The sequence below is a fragment of the Sander vitreus genome, chromosome 13, assembly GCF_031162955.1.
Source record: "Sander vitreus isolate 19-12246 chromosome 13, sanVit1, whole genome shotgun sequence".
NCBI lineage: Eukaryota > Metazoa > Chordata > Actinopteri > Perciformes > Percidae > Sander > Sander vitreus.
Window position 1 is genome coordinate 15,085,642 of NC_135867.1, and position 22,424 is coordinate 15,108,065.

Below are 22,424 nucleotides of genomic sequence, written 5' to 3' on the forward strand. Positions count from 1 at the left end.
GGACAAAAGGTAGTAAAAAAAAAAAAAAAAATTAACTTGTTAATATAAAATTATTTGGAAGGGTATTGTAGTTTTTCCTTTAAGTATCACTTCAAAATGAGGTATTTGGTACGAAGCCAACCTAAGACCAACACACTACTTGAAAATAGTTACTATTAGTAGTAGTAATCGCTTTATCAGTCGCTTGTCCACGTTCTTTTGAACTCCGTAGGGAAGCATCCAGGGTAAATGACTAGAGAACGCCTCAGACTATCCTGTGGATCTTCATTATTCAGGCTGATTTAATTAATACCTCTGATACTGTAACTGTACCTGCCCTTTTCTGCATTTGATACTAAACCAGAATTAATAGAAGCAGAATATGTAGTATGTGGCATAATAAGGAGAGATAGATATATATATAGTTTTAAACTGAAAGCCCTGTGAATGTACTGAATGGAGGAAAGTGTGTTTTTCTTGGCCTGTTTTTTCCCCCTTTAAAATGTGATTTGGTAAAATCTTTGTATCTCCAAAAACACGTTGCTTTACTTAAAAGGGGCTTTGTTGCACAAATAATAAGCGCTTAGGGTATTCCTACGATATTGATCAACCTCGGTCTGCTTATCGCCTCCTGAGGCTTTGGTGCCGAGATGATGTACTCGTTAAATTTTGGCTTTTGGTCATCTGCGTCTTTCTTTTCTACTGATGATGTCACATCTGGTTTCACCGGCTCAGGGGGCTTCTCCTTGTTGTGGGGACCTTTTGTACAGCCCTGTGGAGGAGAAAGTCATTGGGTTGGACTCACAAACAAGGTGGCAGTCAATTCCTATGACAACAACAGACAATGGAAACATGACCGTTGAGGATTAAAAGTATGGATTAAAACAGAAACTAAAATTTACAACAATGCTGAGGAAGTCTGAGAAGTCGGTGGTTCTTCTCTTGCAGCAGGACCATCCCTGGAGAAAGACAGACAGACATTAACTTTGACCAGATAACAAGACCCAAGCTAGCTGTGCATTTTCAGGCCTTTTACCTTCAATGCATCGTGGAATACTGGGACTCCTGGATGATAGGTGCAACCATCTGTGAAAAAGAACCAAAACTTTGATTAATTTAGAGAAATATGTGGTGATATAGGAAGCATCGAATAATATGCAACCTGACTTGTAGACTTTTCTGGCCTACTTTTAATGAATTATAGTTTCATTAAAAACACAAAAGCTTCGGTTTTCAAGTTACACAATAAATGGCTCACTGTGGCAGAAATCTCATTATATGATAAGTAAGTAGAGTTGTAGAAAATTAGTTTCTGAATATGGCAAGGCATTTTGAGAATCAACAACTACAAATAATTGATTGTGATTTTCAACTGTTTGACGGGGACCAACCCTTTCTTGGTGAAGCACTACAACATCAGTGATGTCTTGTCTGCATTTGATCCTCCTTTTGTATGTGGTACACATCTCAAAAGACTTGGGTCAGCAATGTCTGATGCTGCCTTCAGAAAACTGTGTGTAGATTGTGGGATGAAATACAAAATAAAAATGTTTCTCTCTCTTAGGACTGGGCAATATATCGATATTATATCGATATCGTGATATGAGACTAGATGTCGTCTGAAATTTTGGATATTGTAATATGGCATAAGTGTGATGTCTATTCCTGGTTTTAAGGGCAGCATTACAGTAAAGTGATGTCATTTGATGTCTTACCAGACTCTAGCTGTTCTATTATTTGCCTTTATCCACTTAGTCATTATATCCACATTATTGGTGATTATTTATCAAAAATCTCATTGTGAAAATATTTTGCGAAAGCACCAATAGTCAACCCTACAATATCGTCGCAATGTCGACATCGAAGCGTTTGATCAAGAATATCGTGATATCTGACTTTCTCCATATCGCCCAGCCCTACTCTCTCTCTGAAGGCAACTCAGTAGATAACTGCAAACTAGTAAGTAATAAAACTTACATTAATATTGATACAGCATATTACAGCATATTTCATGGATAAAACAAACAACCAGACTACAAACCTAGCAAACTAAACACATGAAGACAATTTAAGCTTTAGTACATATACTGTATGTTTTTGATACTTCAGTTTGATAAAAATAGACTACAATTCCCACTAGGCTACCTCTTACATAAAACAAATATGTTTTGCATTTTTCCTTGTAAAGTGCAACACACAAAATCCATAGAGAAAGTATAATACCTGGGCATTAGGAAATGCATTGGAAATATATTTATTCAACTCATCTTTTGTAGAGGAGAAGTTTTTCAAACTGAGGCTAAATATCAGCAACATACAAGCCAAACCAGTCCAAAAAAATCTATCTGAAACCGATACAAGACAACCACACATGACCAATTTATATGAATACAATCAGAACTTTTGACAAAGCATCGTTTATTTGCCTTATCAGAAAAGTACAGCATGCTTTTTTAAATGTTCTCTGTTTGGCACTGCCCTAAAAGACAAATCACTGTGGAATCAATAAAACAATGTGGCTGGGCAACGCCATAAATCAAGCATGTTCCTTACAGACAGAGCTGTGCATCTTCTATACAATAGCATTAGATACACCTCTTAGATACCTCTAAAGATAATGATAATATACTCTATTTTTATGAAAAGAGGCATATATTGACATAGGAATTGTCTCATTGTGTATCATCACCAGATACTTAATGTAGCCTATTATTTGAAGACAGAGGACATTTCTTATAAAAGGAAATAAGGGACTCATTGAGGTTTTGAGCTGAAGACAACAATACCACCTTGAACTATCAATTACATTCAGATCACTGGCTTCAAATAAATAATTGTTTAATGAGTAAACTCTCTCTTAAGTAAGGAAACTCAAGAAGAAGTAAATGATCATTAAAATGATCTTCTCCCTACGCAACCATATAAGTGAATTTTCTAGTGGTATTGTTGGGGTACTGCACAAGTTAATCATTTGTATTTTTATTTATTTTTTTAAATTATTTATTTATTCATTCAGGTAAGTCGATTGAGAACAACTTCTTATTTGCATCGACGACCTGTCACAGTCACACATTCATACCTGGAAGCTGCCCAGTACAACCACAGTCTGATCTACTGGCCACCGAGCAGCTCCACTGGAGCGGTTTGGGTTAAGGGCCTTGCTCAAGGGCACCTCAGTGGTGGTGATAAGGGAGGGACAAGCGCTGCTCTTTCACTTTCCCCACCCAAATGTTATCCTGCTGGTCTGGGGATTTCTCACGTAAAAACAAGATGATATAGTGCCAAACCTGTTAACACCAACTCAACATGACAAAAGGCAATGAGACGGGAATAATTAGTGTAGCTCATGATGATGAGTGGCGTTCAAAATGCCTGTCTCCTGAGGAATCTTGTGTTACATGGATTTGGCCACGTTTTCCAATGAGGAATAAGCACCGTAGACACATCACGACTATATGTGTCAAATGTCCTGATTTCTAAATGAGGCCGCTGGTTATTGGGGATACTACTCTCACTTTCATAAATGGATATGGCAGCAGACTGCGTGGGTTCAAAATATACTTTGACTTTCCTCAGGCATAAGCCTGCTTGGTACTGTACTAAGGAAAATTACTGTCTTATGAATATATCTTACTTATTTCCATCCCTTATGGGTTTCTCACATTTTGTGCATCTTTGAACACTTAGGGGCACAGGTGCCATAAATATGAGGTTTGCAATAACACACCTACTCTACCTACATCAGGAGGTTTATATTTCCTTACGTACGACATTGTAGTGTTTGGAAGGCTGTGGTGATTATTTTAGCATATCTATATCCTACCTATCTCACTTTTTCTGCAGTTTAGTGTTATAGTTTTCATTTGCATTACTTCTGTCTCTTTTGTGTTAGCATTTACAATTTAACGTTGCTTGACAACCCATATCAAAGTAGCAGACAGCTTCAAAGGCTGTTGGGAAACAAGCAATGTGATGGATATTTCCATACAGAGAGATAACGTTACTTCCCTTGAAAAGCTGAACCTCACTGTTGACCGGTAACTCTGTTTAACCCAGTCTGTCTTTCGAGTTGTTGAAAAAGTGATTTCGCTGTTTTCGCACTTGTGGTGACATGGTTATGGGTTAACATTAATAAAAAAATGTGCTGTAAATAGTCTCAATGTAGTAAAAACGTTGAATGGCGCGTTTCTGAAACTTCAAGCCGACGTACTGTGTCCTGTCCCCGGTACAATGGTTCTGCAGTCTCTAACTTAACCTGCTAATGTGGAGCTTGCCATGCTAACAATACGATTCACAGCAGGCCCACGTGTTATTAGCTTCCTGAGTTATAAGATACAGCAGTGTTGATGAAAGAAGTTGTTACTGTGTTGGGTCCAGTCAGCTACAGTAATATCAAGTTAACGTTAGCTACATGGGCCGAGCAGGCCTGCTCGCTATAGAAATTTCCAGATGATCAGAGGTTAGCTTGCTAACAGACTGGTAACGTTAGGGGGCACAACGATAGTTAAAATACTAGTAGCTATAACGTTACTCACCGTCTGGGTTATTTTCTGGATCAAATCGCTGTCCACATCCCTTATTATAACACAAAACGGACATGATGGCGGATGGAACAAGTTTAACTGGTGGCCAGAATTGTAACTAACCACTTAAGAGCTCGTGTGTGTGTGTGTGTGTGTGTGTGAGAGATGGTAGATGCTAGTTCAGATCCGCTAGATGTATCGACGTCACAGGACTTGCCTCGTGACCCGCCTTATTCTGCCTCTGATTGGCATACATTAGTATCCTAATCCAAATACGTCGACACGTCTAGCGGATCCGATCTAGCATCTGTATGAGAACCGTAGCTGTTGCAGTTACATTTCCGGATGTTGTCGGCTACACTCGGCAAAGATCGGAGCTTGCCCAAACCGCCACCTCCATCCTGTGAGCGCACCGTGGTCCCACTCAGCGACAACTGATGCTGGTTGCTTTCCAACTTGCGTTAAGCCACATGTTCTTCATACCACATTTATCTCGGACCTTAACCTTAGCCAGCTAACACACCTAACTGCTTAACTTGAGTGTTTGCGTTAACTATTGCAGATAAAGCCGAACTAGCCCACTGCAATCAGGGCTATTAGTCAGGTGCATGAAACCGGGGCAATAGCTTTTAGTTTTACGAGGATGGCTACAGCCTAGTAGACAACTGCCTGTCGGGATATGTGCACATGAATTTTGCATTTTGCGCATCACCACCGACTTCTGCGCGACTGTTTCGACTTTCTTTTTTTAATGACTGTCGGAGAGAGGATGGGAAAGGATTTACTTTCACTGATGACAGCTTCGTGTAAAGGTAAGACACGCTGCGATGTGTGAGTGAAGTATGTCTACAACAGCTCTATTGCATCTGCATCAACATGGGAGACGATAAATGCACCCCGATATCTGCCGGGACGGTCTCCCTCTGGGGAATGTTAATTTGAGTCGTTGGATTCTGACAGCCAATTTGGGGCTGATACTAATCTATACTTTGTCCATACACACAGTAGGCCTATAAGCGAGCAAATTTCATATTTCATCAGTTTATAAAAAAATGTAGTTTCTGTTGAAGTTGTATAATGATCAATAAAATCAATGCTATTTGGCGTTACTACATTTAGTAGGCTGTACAGTGTCCCATACAGTAGACCTACTTAAAAGCAGTTGTAATGAAAAGAAAAAGAGTAGCCTACATAATTCCTTTTTTAATTAGGTCACCTCATATTCCATTCCCTTTTTCTGGCAGTTAGGCTACTAATGAGTTTAAACTTTGGCTGTGCATTGGAGTTAACCTGATAATAACCAGTGGTGGAAGAAGTAGCCTACTCAGATCTTTTATTTAAGTAAGAGTAGCAATACCACAGTGTAGAAATACTCTGTTGAAGTAAAAGTCCTACATTCAAAATCTTCCTTTAGTAAAAGTAGGCCTACAGGCTGAAGAATAACAAACTACTGTGTCTTTTAGCCACTCTGTATTATAATCCTGATCCCTGTTATTTTATTTGGTGACATGATGTTCTTCACTGAGTCTTTTTAAGTGAACTTTGCTTTGATGTTGTTTGTTTAAAGATATGTCAGTCTCTGCTGATGGTGCAGTATTCAGTGTTTTTATTTTATTTGTTTTTTGAAATCTGTTTATTGATGGAAATTGCACAGGAAATACACAGAATAAAGTGTGTATCAGTATAAAAAACAAAAAAACAATTCCATTTTTTTCCAACCTTTTTTCCAACATCCGTCATAAACATCATTCATCAAAATGCCTTGAACTAGCATTACAACACTACAAATAAAAGATTAATAGTAAAGTAAAATCTAAAATTAAATGTAAAATTAAAAACACACAATATAAAGATTTATAAAAAAATTAAAAATAAAAATAAAAAAGGGGGGGGGGGGGACATCAAGGCATCATATTGAAATGCCATAGTAATACTGATAATAACAGCCTTAGTAAATCGTCGCATAAAAGTAGGTGTTTGTGTACCGCGCATTCTCAAAAAAGAAAGAAGAAAAAAGTGGAAATGCAAGGTAGATCATATAGGTTCGGACTCCAGTCCTTTTAAGTTCTGAAAGTAGGTATATTCAGTGTTTTAATGCAAACTGTTGAGCGCAACATTGAATATGCTATCATATCCCTGTAGTGATAAGCAGTACCCCAGAAATGTCTTTGTAACTTTTGTCACACAGTTCTCTATAATTTTTTTTTAGCATGCAGAGTGCATGTCTTTATCAACTCTCCAACTGAATCCAGATCTGTTATTCTTTCCAAATATAGGGTGACTGGGTGATGGAATAGTGATGAAACCTAATCGGTGGGGAAATATGCCTCCTCTACCCAGCTCCTCTCTTCTTTTCCATTTTATTTGCTTCTACCTACTCTATTTCCCCTCAACCAATGCCCAGTTCCTGACAGAACCTAGGGCAGGTCAAGGCCTGCTGCTCTTCACCCAGCCTGCCTATAATGCTTCCATCTTCGAGAACTCTGCGGCAAGAACCTATACCAGAAGTGAGGTAAAAATGGGCATCGTTCTTGGGCCACCTCGGTCTTTGAACATAAAATATTCCATTGTGTCTGGAGACATTGAAGGAATCTTCCAGGCTGAGGAGTTTGTAATGGGAGATTTTTGTTTTCTCCGTATACGCACTAATGGAGGCAGTGGTGCCACATTAAATCGGGAAGTACAGGACAATTACACATTGACAGTTAAGGCATCTGCACTTGGAGGTCTAGAGTCCTTAGCCACCGTTTATATCAAGGTCTTGGATACCAATGATCTCCGACCTCTCTTCTCCCCTACCTCCTATTCATTTGTTGTTTCTGAGAGTGCCCCCCTGGGTGCTAGCATAGGACGTGTAACAGCCACAGATGCTGATGTGGGCTCCAATGGGGAGTTCTACTACTTCTTCAAGAACAGAATTGAACTTTTTGCTGTTCATCCGACCAGCGGTGTCATCACCCTGACAGGTCGGCCCAGAATGGACAAACAAGACCGATTTGAGCTAGAGGTGCAGGTGGTTGACAGAGGGATGAAACTCTATGGGAACAATGGTATTAGCAGCACTGCTAGGCTGGTCCTTACTGTGGAGCGGGTTAATGAATTTGCTCCTGTTCTCAATGCAGTTGCTGTCGTTCCATCATGGGCTGACAAGGACCCAGTCTATGCTATAATGACTGTGGAGGACAAAGACGAGGGAATAGCTGGGGATATAGAGTGGGTGTCCATCATTGAGGGTGACCCCATTGAACAATTTGTGATTGATCGATCACCTATCGGGAATGAGTATAGGGTTAAAACATCAGAATTGTTTGACTGGGATACATTCCCCTATGGCTGCAATTTAACCTTTCAGGCTAAAGACAGGGGTATACCTCCTAAGTTTTCTAATACTCAAGTTGTTCAGTTGTTGGTTAGAAAGCCAGACCCAGTGTTGGCCAATTTCCAGAAAGATGTTTATGTAGTGAAGCTGAGTGAAATAGCTCCCCCAGGCACTATTGTAGAGGTGGTGAAAATCTCCCCAGCTCCTCAGAGTGTCAATTACAGCTTCAGCAGCCCCTCAGATCTAATGTACTTTGATATAAATCCTTTGACTGGAGTTATTATGACCACAAGGCAGCTGACAAGGATATCACAGGATTTCATGGAGATGGAGGTAGTTGATATTATCAGTCAGAAGCAAGCAAGGGTCCAAATCACCATAGACGATGCTAATGACAACTATCCAGTGTTCAACAGGCCATTTTATGATATTGCAATCAATGAGAGCTTACCTGTAGGCACTGTTGCTCTTGTAGTGTCTGCTGTGGATGCTGATAAAGAAGAGAATGGGTATGTAACCCACACAATAAGTGGCGAACAGTCACTTCCGTTTACAATAGACCAGGACACAGGGGAGGTGAGAATCACAAGAGACCTAGACTTTGAGTCATCAGATGATATCTATACTTTTGCAGTGCGGGCCTCTGATTGGGGTTCACCATACAGAAGGGAGAGTGAAGTTAATGTCACTATTCGTCTGATAAATATCAATGACAACCAGCCACTTTTTGAGATAGTTTCTTGCAGGGGGATGATAAGCCGTGATTTCCCTGTCAGCCAGACTATTGTCACTTTGTCAGCTGTGGACATGGATGAGCTAGGAATGGTGAGGTACCAGATACTGTCTGGGAATGAGTTAGACTACTTCAATTTAAATCCAGAATCTGGGGCTTTGTCATTAAGAAGATCGTTAGGAATGGCTAATTTAAAAAGTGGGATATTCAACCTGAAAATAGTTGCAACAGATGGTGAGATGTTATCTGATCCTACATTTGTGAATGTGTCTGTGGTGAGGGGTAGGCTGCCACCCAGGGGGTTCAACTGCAAGGAGACCAGGGTAGCCCAGCTGTTGGCAGAAAAAATGGTTTCAAAAGCATCTGCTATGGCTAGACCAAGACAAGTTGTGAGACATACAGATAATTTCTCTATAAACAAACAGGCTCCACAGTTTGAGGCTTTACCTACTAGTATTCTAGTGAGAGAAGACCTTGCTGCTGGTGCCAGTGTATTTCAGGTGAGAGCACGAGATGGCGACACAGGCTTCAATGGCCGTGTACTCTTCTCCATATCTGATGGTAACAAAGAAAACTGCTTCAACATCAACATGGAGAATGGGTTGATAACTGTTTTGCAGCCACTTGACAGGGAGCGATTGGATCGTTACTTCCTTAATATCACCATCTACGATCAGGGCTTTCCTCAGTTGTCCAACTGGAGACTACTGACTGTGATCATTGAGGACACAAATGACAATGACCCCCAGTTTTATCAGGACAGCTTCTCTGCTCTTGTTGCAGAAAACTCAGCCATTGGTATTGAAGTTATTACCATGACTGCATTTGACAGAGACATAGGTCAAAATGGACAGCTCTCCTATATAATGCTGACCAGTGTCCCTCAGTTTGGTATTGACAGCGAAACTGGAAGTGTTTTTGTTTCTAGCCACTTGGACAGAGAAACCATCCCAATGTTCACTTTGAAGATTGAAGTGAGAGACAAGGCTGAAAGAGGCACTCGAAGGTCGTCAGTGACTACTCTTAGTATAATAGTGGAGGATGTCAATGATTGCGCCCCAGCTTTCATTCCTAGCAGCTATATTGCTCGTGTGCTGGAGGACCTCCCACCAGGAGCCGTGATTACCTGGGTGCAGGCTCAGGACCCAGACATGGGCCCCGGTGGACAGATCCGATACTCCTTAATTAATGACTTCAACGGCACTTTTGAGGTAGGTGATGTCACTATTTGTGTTGCCTATACTGTTGCATATTCTGATCCTCTTTTTATTGACATTTTATGATGTATGGGATTGTAATGCTTTGTACAGATCAATGCTTGGAGCGGAGTGTTGAGGATTAGGAAGGAGCTGGACTTTGAGAAACAATCGTTTTTCAACCTGACATTACTTGCTGAGGACAGAGGAGTACCTAGCCTCAGCAGTATGACATTTGTGGAGGTGGAGGTGCGTAACACACACATACAAACACATTTGTATCAGAACAAATTCTAAATCAAAATCAGTTTCATCAATTGTGCACTGGCATTTATAGTTCTGTTGGTTTATTTCAAGCTTTAAATTGTTGATACAACATCCCCATATTTACACATATTCTTTAATGCTCCCCTAATTTCTCCTCTAGAAATATCTGTATAACAGCATTTAAATCATGGTGCACTAAAACTCCCAAACAAACCACAATAATGATATAGAATGTATGCTTAAGGAGAAGTTGCAGAATGACCCACAATTCAATTCAATTTAATTCCGTTGAAGGGAACATTTGGGTACACCAGCAAAGTAAAGAATTAATTTACCAAAATGATTGCTTGTCAGAAAATCATGAACATCTGCTAGCCATAATTTAATTAAAGGCAATATTGGTATATTGATCTAATGTTATATTGTAAATTCAAACTGTTTGATACTACACATCTCTTGACTCTTTACATTTTTTCAGGTGGTGGATGTCAATGAGAATTTGTATGCACCTTACTTCCCTGACTTTGTTGTGAGAGGCTCAGTGAAGGAGAACTCTCGTGCAGGCACAAGCGTCCTGACAGTCAGCGCTAAGGACGACGACAAGGGGCGAGATGGTGTGTTGAGGTACTCTGTCAGAGGAGGCAGCGGACTAGGCACTTTCACCATTGACGAAGACACAGGTGCGACACAAGATCAATTTTGATGCCTACTTATGTAAAGTGGAAATCCAATAACTTATAGTGCCGTGCATGGAATATCAAAATCCAAATGTGTTGCAAATCATTGCGTATTATAGGAAATCGTACTATTTCTGTGCTATTGCCAATGACTTTCACGTGTGTAGTTGTTGCTCAACTATTTAATGTTTCCCTTTGTTACATTGTGGTTTTGCATTGCCGGTGATACACAGAAAGCATGACCCCTTGATAGCATTGTGCATTTGTATTGGAGGGAGAAAGTGTGAGGTACAGTCAGATTGAGTGTGTTGACGGGTCCTCACATTGGAGCTGTGTACTGGGAGATCATTACTGTAATGAGGGCAGCATGGCAGCTACACTGGCTTCGCCTCAGGCTGCTCAGTACAACTGATCCAGTGCTGTATGGATAGCATGGATCAAGAATGTCCTGCACAGCTCCACCATCTTTTTCAAGAGTAGTGGAATCACTGTGACTTACTTAAGTTGGCCTGACCCAAAAAAAAAGCGTGCAGTTGTCTTCAACTGTCCCGCAGTGTCAAAGCACAGCTGAAAACATGTTGATCCAAACAGGAGGCTGTGACTCACTCACCCAGGGATAAAATGAATCAAATACCCAGTTTGAAAATAGGACAGTTCATATTAGTTCATATTGGCGCATGTACAGAATGAAAGGCCAACTCTCTCTCTCTCTCTCTCTCTCTCTCTCTCTCTCTCTCTATATATATATATATATATATATATATATATATATATATATATATATATATATATATATATTATTGTCTAATTATTTCCTCTGAGTTGTTGTAGATGAACCATGGATATTAAGCCATTAAGATATGCCAAGTAAATGTCTCTCTTCATTCTTAACTTAATTAGAAAAACTTTGTTTGATTAAGGATGGCAAAGGTAGGTCTTACAATATATTTTATTGAAGTCATCTTAAAAAAGCCCAATGGACATTGAAACAGGACTCATTTTTGATATTTCTATGGGAACAAAAGTAGGTGTAAGTGAGAACTCTTGCTTTCTCAACAAAGCTTGTTGCAGTCTCTATCCACACTGTTGAAACTTTTAAACCTAATCTCTCTCTGTCTCTCTCCATGGTGCTGAAACACGTAAACTCCAAGCTCCGAAAATCAGTCTCATTCACTCATTCTCCTAGGTACTCCATAGTGAGTAGTGATGTCATGTCTTACCACTGACAGGTCCTGTATTGCAAATAAGCATGCCAATTGTGAGAATTGTGTAGGCTTGAAGTGCAAGTCACTTTCTACTGAAATGTATTTAGATAAACCACTTTACAACAATGTAATATACTAGTTATGATTTAAACAGTACTGTTTATAATACTTATTTAACAGTTACCAAATATCTAATCCAGTTTCATTAATTTTTATGAATTACTTACTAGAGAGTATGTTTTAAAATAATGAGCAGCTTTTCCAGTAACCACTGTTTTTTTCATTGCATTTGATACCACCCATATTTTAATTTTGCCTAGTGAATCCTAGTTTCTTACAGTCAACATTGATAGTCGTTATATTTGACAATCAAGTAGCAGGAGAATAATAACAAGACATACAGTAGGAACATGTGATAATACAATCTTATTAACCATGGCAATCTAACTATTAGTTGGGGAATTGAAACTACTTAGTGACAGATCATATATTAACTAACCAGTTACTGGCTACTTAATATTTTAGAAATTACGACTTGGGAAAAGTGTAAAATTAGTATCCATCCATCCATCTTCGTCCGCTTATCCGGTATCGGGTCGCGGGGGTAGCAGCTCCAGCAGGGGACCCCAAACTTCCCTTTCCCGAGCCACATTAACCAGCTCCGACTGGGGGATCCCGAGGCGTTCCCAGGCCAGGTTGGAGATATAATCCCTCCACCTAGTCCTGGGTCTTCCCCGAGGCGTCCTCCCAGCTGGACGTGCCTGGAACACCTCCCTAGGGAGATCAGATGCCCGAACCACCTCAACTGGCTCCTTTCGACGCGAAGGAGCAGCGGCTCTACTCCGAGCTCCTCACGGATGACTGAGCTTCTTACCCTATCTCTAAGGGAGACGCCAGCCACCCTCCTGAGGAAACCCATTTCGGCCGCTTGTACCCTGGATCTTGTTCTTTCGGTCATGACCCAGCCTACATGACCATAGGTGAGGATAGGAACGAAAACTGACCGGTAGATTGAGAGCTTTGCCTTCTGGCTCAGCTCTCTTTTCGTCACAACGGTGCGATAAATTGAATGTAATACCGCACCCGCTGCGGCGATTCTCCGACCAACCTCCTGCTCCATTGTCCCCTCACTCGCGAACAAGGGGTACTTGAATCACTTGGGATAAGGACTCATTCCGTACCTGGAGAAGGCGCTCCATCGGTTTCTTGCTGAGAACCATGGCCTCCGATTTAGAGGTGCTGATCCTCATCCCAGCCGATTCACACTCGGCTGCGAACCGATCCAGTGAGTGTTGAAGGTCACAGGCCGATGATGCCATCAGGACCACATCATCTGCAAAAAGCAGCGATGAGATCCCCAGCCCACCGAACTGCAACCCCCCCTCCACCCCGACTACGCCACGATATCCTGTCCATAAATAATACAAACAGGATTGGTGACAAAGCACAGCCCTGGCAGATGCCAACTCTCACCTGAAACCCTCCTGAAACCCGGACACAGCTCTCGCTTTGGTCGTACAGAGATTGGATGGCCCTGAGAAGGGACCCCCTCACCCCATACTCCCGCAGCACCTCCCACAGTATCTCCCGGGGGACCCGGTCATACGCCTTCTCCAGATCCACAAAAGCACATGTAGACCGGTTGGGCATACTCCCAGGCTCCCTCCAGGATCCTTGCGAGAGTAAAGATCTGGTCCGTTGTTCCACGACCAGGACGGAATCCGCATTGTTCCTCTTCAACCTGAGGTTCGACTATCAACCGAACCCTCCTTTCCAGCACCTTGGAGTAGACTTTACCGGGGAGGCTGAGAAGTGTGATACCCCTGTAATTGGCACACACCCTCTGGTCCCCCCCCCCTTTTTGAAAAAGGGGAACCACCACCCTGGTCTGCCACTCCTTAGGCACCGTCCCAGACTTCCACGCAATGTTGAAGAGGCGTGTCAACCAAGACAACCCCTCCACACCCAGAGCTTTAAGCATTTCTGGACGGATCTCATCAATCCCTGGGGCTTTGCCACTGTGGAGTTGTTTAATTACCTCAGCAACTTCCACCAGGGAAATTGACGACAATCCCCCATCATGCTCCAGCTCTGCCTCTACCATAGAGGGCGTATTAGTCGGATTTAGGAGTTCCTCAAAGTGTTTCTTCCACCGCCCTATTACCTCCTCATTTGAGGTCAACAGCGTCCCATCCTTACTGTACACAGCTTGGATGGTTCCCCGCTTCCCCCTCCTGAGGTGGCGAACGGTTTTCCAGAAGCACCTTGGTGCTGACCGAAAGTCCTTCTCCATGTCTTCTCCGAACAAACAACCACTCTGGTTTAGATCAGGGAGGCCGTTCCTCCCAATCACGCCTCTCCATGTGTCTCCATCATTGCCCATGTGCGCGTTGAAGTCCCCCAGCAGAACTATGGAGTCCCCCACTGGAGCCCCATACAGGACTCCACTCAAGGTCTCCAAGAAGGCCGAATACTCCGAACTCTTGTTTGGTGCATATGCACAAACAACACTCAGAGTTTTCCCCCCCACAACCCGCAGGCGTAGGGAGGTGACCCTCTCGTCCACCCGGGCAAACTCCAACGTAGTGGCGCTCAGCCGGGGGCTTGTGAGTATCCCCACACCCGCCCGGCGCCTCACACCCTGGGCAACTCCGGAGAAGAAAAGAGTCCAACCCCTATCCAGGAGTATGGTTCCAGAACCGAGACTGTGCGTAGAGGTAAGCCCCACCAGATCTAACCGGTAGCGCTCCACCTCCCGCACAAGTTCCGGCTCCTTCCCCCACAGAGAGGTGACATTCCACGTCCCCAGAGCCAGCGTCTGCTGCCCGGGTCTGGTCCGTCGAGGCCCCTGACCTTCACTGCCATCCGTGTGGCAGTGCACCCGACCCCAGCGGTTCCTCCCACAGGTGGTGGGCCCCTGGGATGGAGAAATGGATGCCACGTAGCTTTTTCGGGCTGTGCCCGGCTGGGCTCCGTGGCAAACCCGGCCACCAGACGCTCGCTGACGAGCCCTCCATCTGGGCCTGGCTCCAGACGGGGGCCCCGGGCTTCCTCTGGGCAGGGTCACTCCATCTCTTCCTCGGTCACTCATAGGGTTTTTGAACCATTCCTTGTCTAGCCCCTCACCTGAGACCACTTTGCCTTGGGAGACCCTACCTGGAGCACAAAGCTCCAGACAACACAGCCCTCAGGTTCATAGGGACACACAAACCTCTCCACCACGATAAGGTGATGGTCCTCAAATTAGTATGTGAACCCAAATTAGTTTTTTAGTTAACAATTAGAACACTATTATATAGTACAGCAATATTAGATAAGAAGCTTTATCAATCTCCATGGGGAAACTCATTTGCCACCAAATCAACTCATAGACAACTAGAAGGGCACTCGGAGAGGGTAGATCTCTGCCAAAATAATTTGTGTATCCGCACCGTGATTTAGAATCCACTCCAAAGTTTAATGGGGTCTTCCTAGGCCTATGCTACACCCTTTCACCAAGTTTCATAACAATCTGGCCAGTAGTTTTTTTCCATAATCCTGCTGACAGACAAACCAACAAACAAACCAACAAACTGACCCAAATCAAAAACAGCAAACAACAAACAATATAGACATTACATTCGGCGTACACAACAAACAAATAACATCATAAAGAGCCATTTGAGACATGATTAACTGCTAAACAAGGGGCTACATCTAAATACCACATCTAAAAGTGTTCATTTAAAAATCTGACCACTGCTAGAATAAAAGACCTTCTGAGTCATTCAGTAGAAATCTGAAACATCCTTCATCTCTTTACTGAATGAGCTTCTGAATCTGTTTAAAACGCTGTGTAATGGGGTGGCCTTCAAAGTACAGAACCATTTTTAACTACTAAAGTCAATTGTCGCTAGTTTTTGTCAGTGTAGTAACCAGTGGCTGGCTTAAAAAATAAGTAGTAGTTTAGCTAGTTTATTTTAGCTCTTATTTTTAGGGAACAGATGACAGCGTAACTCTTCTGGCGTCTTTCTTCACCTCTTGTCGCACTGGTCCCTACTGTACATGACTTACACTGGAGGCCTATATTGACCTTTAACTAGGCTAATTAGAATTGACTGTAGTTGAGAGAGAAATAGATGGACAAATGGAGAGAATGTCTCTTGCCCTCACTCTATCTCTCTTTATACATAATTGCATATGTATAGTGTACACACTGTACTCATGACAAAACAGTGTTACAGTACACAGACAGTCTTCTGTAATAGTACTTGGTTTACTTTAGTTTTAAATCCTCAGTTATGCGCATCACAGCTAGAGAAAGTTTATTGAGTGCAGGTTTTCCAGGGGAAATCAGAGTGCTTGTTAGAGCAGAAAGTGCAGGGAGAAGGGAGTGGAAGTGAAGGGAAGAGAGGACGGAAGAGGATGTAGGGGAGTATGGAGTACATAAAAAGTGTCAGAAGAAAATACTGCTTTCTTCCTCCCAGGCCTTTAAATAAAAGGTTCTTTCTGGAAATTAGTTTTTTAAATTGCGGCTTCTGTTACTTCTTATATCATAAGCAAGTGACCCTTTTTGGTATCAGATGAGAAGAGACAGTAAACGCATGCCAAGTTTTCCCTCATCAAGTGTTTCATTTTATCTTGTAGCGTCTAGAAGTCAGTGTTGTCAGGCACGTCATGCCCACATTGCATTTAGCTGCCATGTTGAGTGGCTCAGCTCTGACTACTTGTCAGTCTATGGCTCTTAGTGCCACATCTACGTATGTGAAGATAGAGTGAGGCAGACAGTTAGAGTGAGTAAAAGGGACAGAGCGAATTAGATATTGTGTGAGAAATCCATTTTGTCCAAACCTGTCTTAATTTGTTCATTCTCACTTCCTGTAGTTTGTAAATTGTCACTATGATGTATCTTGTGTAGCCCCTGACACCCCTGTTGTCTGTCATACTTTTTTACTGTTAATGAATTTCCCCCCTTGATATTTAGATGCTGAATATGTCTCACTCCTATATGGGTTGAATGTACAGGGGCTATCAGAAAAGAAAAGGGATCTTCTCTGGCTTAAATTCTTAGCACTGCTGTGCTTTGAACAAAAATTGGTATTCTTGTCATTGGCTAGGGGGAAAGCAAGCCCTGCAATTTCTCATTGGGCAGCTGTCAGAAGCCCCTGCTCCTCTATTAGTGGGTATGCACGTGCCAGGATTTGTCACAGTCAGGATAAAGCATTAATAAGTTACAAGCAAACATACTTACATACATATCTATCCTGCATTTGAAAAAATGTCAGGCTGTACTTTTGATGTCTTCTTTTCTGCCACACACAGAGCTATTCAGTTGTGCCTGAAGATGCAGAGAATTACACACAGTATTTTCTCATCAATCTTGGGATTGATTATTTGATACAGGGGCATTAATTAGATAGTGGGACCCCAGAACTGGCTTCTCAAGAATGGACAAGTTGAATAGACATGACAGGTGGATGTAAACCTAAGTGTACTGGGAACTTCTAGATTAGAAAATATGCCATGACCCTTCAATCTTTGAAGTATGTTATTTATGGTGAGAATGGACGCTGTCAAGTCAGATTTATATTGAATTCAATGAATAGTGCCTGTCGGTCTTCAAGTTCAAAGAGCTTTTGAAACAGCCAGCTCTGTTTTCCTCGCCTCTCTCTGTCGAGTTATCTGACAGAGATGAGATGTGGTTTGAAAAGGACATGGTCAAGGACGACAGCGCAAGGATGGGTTTCAGCAAACACTTTTACTATGCATTGTGCATGCTCTGGGGGCAGCTACTTAGTCATAATCTGACATACTGTATGCACACACTTTCTGGTGATAAGGTAACACGGTCGCCATGCGGCTGAGGATGCTGCAACAAGACAAGACTCAAGAACACAAAAAAGGACACAGTCTGATTTGTATACTTTTATGACTAGGTTTGTGGCTGAGTGGGAAGGCCAAGTTAGAAAACAACATACATCTAATGTATGAGAATGAGAGTAAGAATAACATTGTTATATTTTAATAATCTATTCAGAAAGGATCACTGACATAGTGCTTTGTTTAAGTTCTTGTTTAGATGATACCCTGTAAAAATGTTTTAAAGCGCCCATATTATGCTCATTTTCAGGTTCATAATTGTATTTTAAGGTTGTACCAGAATAGGTTTACATGGTTTAATTTTCAAAAAACACCACATTTTTGTTGTACTGCACAGCTCTCTCTCACTGCTGCAGATCCTATTTTCACATGGTCTCTGTTTTAGCTACAGAGTGAGACCTCTTTTCTTCTTCTTCTTCTGTACTATCTTTGATTGCACTCGCACATGCGCAGTAGCTCAGATGTAGATCATGTCAGCTAGCTAGCTCCATAGACAGTAAAAGAAAGGCTGTTTCTCCAACTTCAGTCAGTTACAAGGCAGGATTAGCTGGGAGACTTCTAAATGAGGGCGCACATGTAAGTAGTTCTTTTGTAGATTATGGTGAACTTGTGTGTGTTGTAGCAGTGCTTTGCTATTGAGAACAAGGTAGCATGCTAGCGTTAGCATTAGTGTTAGCATGCTAACGCTACGAGCTAACGGTTGTGGTTAGCCAGCTTGTTTCAGCTTGTGACGTCACAAGCCGTGCCGATTTTGAACAGCTCACCCGGAGACTGAAGGCAGGAAACATTCAGAAACCGTATCTCACTCAAAACAGCATGGATGGATTTCTTTCAAAGTTTGTATGCGTGTGGAAGCACCAGAGACACAAAAGAACACCCCAAATCCCAGAAAAAGTGTTTTTTTCATAATATGGGCACTTTAACAAGCTGACCAAGGTTAGTAACAGAATCAAGCAAGAATACCACTGAGCATGTTAATCCCAGGGGTGTGGAGTCTGGGCTGAACAGTCTGGGCTCTCTCTCTGCATCCCTAGACCTTCATTTATATTGGTCAAATTAAAGGAAGGTCTTCTTTTTGCACTACATGGCTCGGGAAATGTGTTGTCTATTTATCTATCTTGATGCTCTCACTTTATAGGTGGAACACACTTAATGGAAGACACTTATGTTTACTTTCCTCACTACTTTGTCCATCTGTAACGCATCTGTAACAGTGTGGTTACATTGAAAACTAAGGCAGTGTATGTTTAATAATATGAATTTAAGCCACCCAAACAACACCAAAGCTACTCCTACTACCGCTAATCCTAATACTAATTGTAATGGTGATACTAACACATTGTAAGTATTTGCATGCAAGACGCATAAACTGACTTACATCATCAACGTCATCAACCAGTCTTTAATTAGAAGAAGTAAAAAAAAGTGCAGTGTAGTAAGCAAGTAAGCATACATGAGCCAAATTAAATACACACTCTCTCACATGTCCTGTCTCAGCTCTGCCTAGCATCTTGTTGGGGATAATTGCTTGTGAACTGAAGCCCAGACACATGCACAGACTCTGCAAGCATCGATGCACATCTTAGCTCTTACTGAGTTTCTTTAAGTTAGTGGAAGTAACAGACTCATGCTGACTTTTAAAAGTTTGTGTGCACTGAGCAGAAATGCATCAACTGCTTGCTTTGCCCTTATGAAGAGTTCAGTGTATTTAATCTTAGCTGACTTGTGTTATATCCTCTCGATATAAATGATGCAATTAGATATATGTGTTGTTTATGATCCTAACTTTAGGTTTCCTTGTTTAAATAAACTGTGTGTGACACTTTTGCACCATTGTGCTTCAGTGCTCTCGGCAATGTATAAAAATGACATGAGTGAACCCTAAAACCTAGAGTGTGAGTATGTGTGTCATTTTTGGAGTGTTTACATGGAGAGTCCTGCATGACTGATTTTACAAAAAAAGAGGCACCCATGTGTCATCCATTTTGAGTGTCCTCTTTGTCCCTTAAGAGGTCACCAAAGCTGTCAGCTACTCGTCTTCCTTAGGGCCACTAAACACACGGCAGTCAATGTGCGTGAGTGTCTGAGTGTCTGTGTGTGTGTGTTTATTGGTGTAGGGCAGTTCAGGGTATGTTTAGCACTACGCAAATTGCAGCTGGGAGCAGTTTGGTCGGCTGTGATTAGCTGTAGAGAAGCTGAAACGTTGAAGGTGACTACAGCGGCGCCGCTAATGCCTGTGAATGTCACTGAAGCCAGGACACAAAATGTTCTCTAAAATTTGTATCTTTGCCTACAGAAAGTTTGTACTCAAAGACTTTCCCCAAGAGAGGGATGTATTCTGTGGATGACACCCACACTGTCCCTTCACACACACACACACACACACACACACACACACACACACACACACACACACACACACACACACACACACACACACACACACACACACACACACACACCTAATAGATATGTATTCTCAAGCCCAAGTAACAATTGCATTCATCTTTCTCTGCTTGAACAGGGGTGATTTACACTGCTGGTATCCTGGACTGTGAGACCAAAGACTCTTACTGGCTTACAGTCTATGCCAAAGACAGAGGTGTTACGCCCCTGTCAGCCTCTATTGAAGTCTTCATTCAGGTACCCACAGTCTGCTGCATATACAGTATTCACATTGTACCATACATGCATAATAGGCTTCATACAGAGGATTTTCTTTCACTGAGAGATGAGCATAAACAAGACCAAACTACTACTTCACTTTGGTGCTGTTTTTAATTAAAACTCATCAGTGGCCGGCTTGGATCAGTGGGTAGAGCAAGCGCGCATATACTAAGAGGTTTATACCTCGACGCAGAGGTCCAGGGTTCGAATCAGACCTGTGACGATTTCCTGCATGTCTTGCCCCTTTCTCACCTAGCTGTCCTGTTAAAATTAAAGGCGGAAAAGCCCAAAAAATAATCTTTAAAACTCATCAGTGGGACCTTATATTTATTTTTTGTAACTGCAAATTACAAGCTAATCTACATTTAATTACTATTGACCGTCACACCTGTTTGTACAGCAGCTTCTCAGTCATCACACTCATAACATCCATTTTAAAGTCTACAGTGGGGAATTGTATGATATTTAAAAATATAGTTTGGGTGGAGTATTCCGTGCTTAAATCATTTTCACCATATTCCGCCATATGTTTGACCCAAATGGTTCAGTTTTATGTCCTCTCTGCTTTATATTTATTATATTTGCTTATACATTAAGCACTAATACAACATATAACTTCTGACATCTTTCTACCCCAAAATTATTACATTGTATGAAAGGGTGCTTTCTTTGTCTGTATCTGTATTGACAATGTCTTACAGCCTACAAACATGTAACTGCAAGTTAGTTTTGACGCTTTTACTGCATATTTACTTTACTGGAGGGATGCCTCCAAAGTAACAGTACAGTATGAAGCTAAACAACAATCCATGTGCTTCTCCCTAAAATGCTAATAGTGCTCAGTGCAGGGAATAAGTATAGCAAGTCTCCATCTGTGACCAAGAGAGACACACCAGAGGGAATTCTCTGCTTCAGCTTCTATTTTATTTGGCACTAAGTAATCCACTGTCTAAACACTCAAATACACACATCACTGCTCCAACACTGCTCACTCTTTGTGTAAGAGTTCAGCAGTGGATAAAAAAACACAAACTGCCTTTTTCAGGCATCGGGATATTCAGGTGTTGTGTGACCGGGTGTTTTACTCCAGGCCTCTTCATCACAGACAAATATAGGCAGATTAATCAGGCGAAGGTGCTCCTCATTCACCAGCTGAACCATCTTGGCTCTCTGTGCCTCGCAGCATACATTCAATCAACGCTCTGTTTGCCATACATATTCTAGATCTATGCCGTAAGAAGTGAAATTAATTTGCAGTGCATTTAACGTGTGACATCCATGACATTTTTCTGGTAAACACATTTCCATTCTGTGATTGATAACAGATCAACCAAGACCAAGTCCATGCTGCATTTAATGAGCTGTTGATTAACAAAGATACCAAACGCAATATTACCATACATGCTGATTTCAAAGGTTATGTTTTATCAACACATCTATGGTCAATTGAGATCTAACTCAGATAAAAAAAGACAGTTTGTCTTTCTCTCTCTCTCTTCCTCTTCCTCTTCTTCTTCCTCTGCCCTCTTTCTCTCTCAGGTAGAAGATGTCAATGATAATGCTCCCCTCACCTCAGATCCTATCTACCATCCAGTCGTCATGGAGAACTCTCCAAAGGATGTGTCAGTCATCCGTATCCAGGCGCAGGACCCTGACCTCACTGCAACTCCCAGTCGTCTGAGTTACCGCATCACTGCTGGCAACCCGCAGAATTTCTTCTCCATCAACACCAAAACAGGTGAGACTCACAGCCACACTTTTTTGAATGAATACAATATCTTGTTAATATAATTGACAGTATAATGTGGTAGATGGTATAATGTGGTTAGACGGCATAATTAGTAATATATCCTTATAAACAACAAATAATTACAACACTCTTTTGTGTTTATATGTTTACATGCCTCTGCAGTTTTATTTCATCATGCACCTCCTACTCCACATTCATCTTATAAAAGGCTTTGGTTCCCACACAACAAATTAAAAGGACTTTTGTGCC

The 22,424-nt window shown here is 41.8% G+C and overlaps 2 protein-coding genes across 2 annotated transcripts in view; one reads left to right on the forward strand and one right to left on the reverse strand.

Annotated features, from left to right (window-relative positions):
- The window catches only part of chordc1b (cysteine and histidine-rich domain (CHORD) containing 1b), a 7,342-nt gene extending 2,666 nt beyond the window's left edge, over positions 1-4,676 (reverse strand). Inside the window, exons 1-4 of the mRNA XM_078266484.1 lie at positions 4,515-4,676; positions 1,016-1,065; positions 882-938; positions 591-751 (exon numbers count right to left, since the gene is read on the reverse strand). Coding sequence (XP_078122610.1) covers positions 591-751; positions 882-938; positions 1,016-1,065; positions 4,515-4,578 — 332 coding nt within the window. The 5' untranslated portion in view covers positions 4,579-4,676. The remainder of the gene's footprint in view (positions 1-590; positions 752-881; positions 939-1,015; positions 1,066-4,514) is intronic.
- Positions 4,677-6,825: 2,149 nt separating this feature from the next.
- fat3b (FAT atypical cadherin 3b) overlaps positions 6,826-22,424 on the forward strand; it is a 69,248-nt gene continuing 53,649 nt past the window's right edge. Inside the window, exons 1-5 of the mRNA XM_078266721.1 lie at positions 6,826-9,765; positions 9,865-9,999; positions 10,496-10,697; positions 20,283-20,401; positions 21,965-22,163. Of these exons, the coding sequence (XP_078122847.1) occupies positions 6,826-9,765; positions 9,865-9,999; positions 10,496-10,697; positions 20,283-20,401; positions 21,965-22,163 (3,595 nt within the window). The remainder of the gene's footprint in view (positions 9,766-9,864; positions 10,000-10,495; positions 10,698-20,282; positions 20,402-21,964; positions 22,164-22,424) is intronic.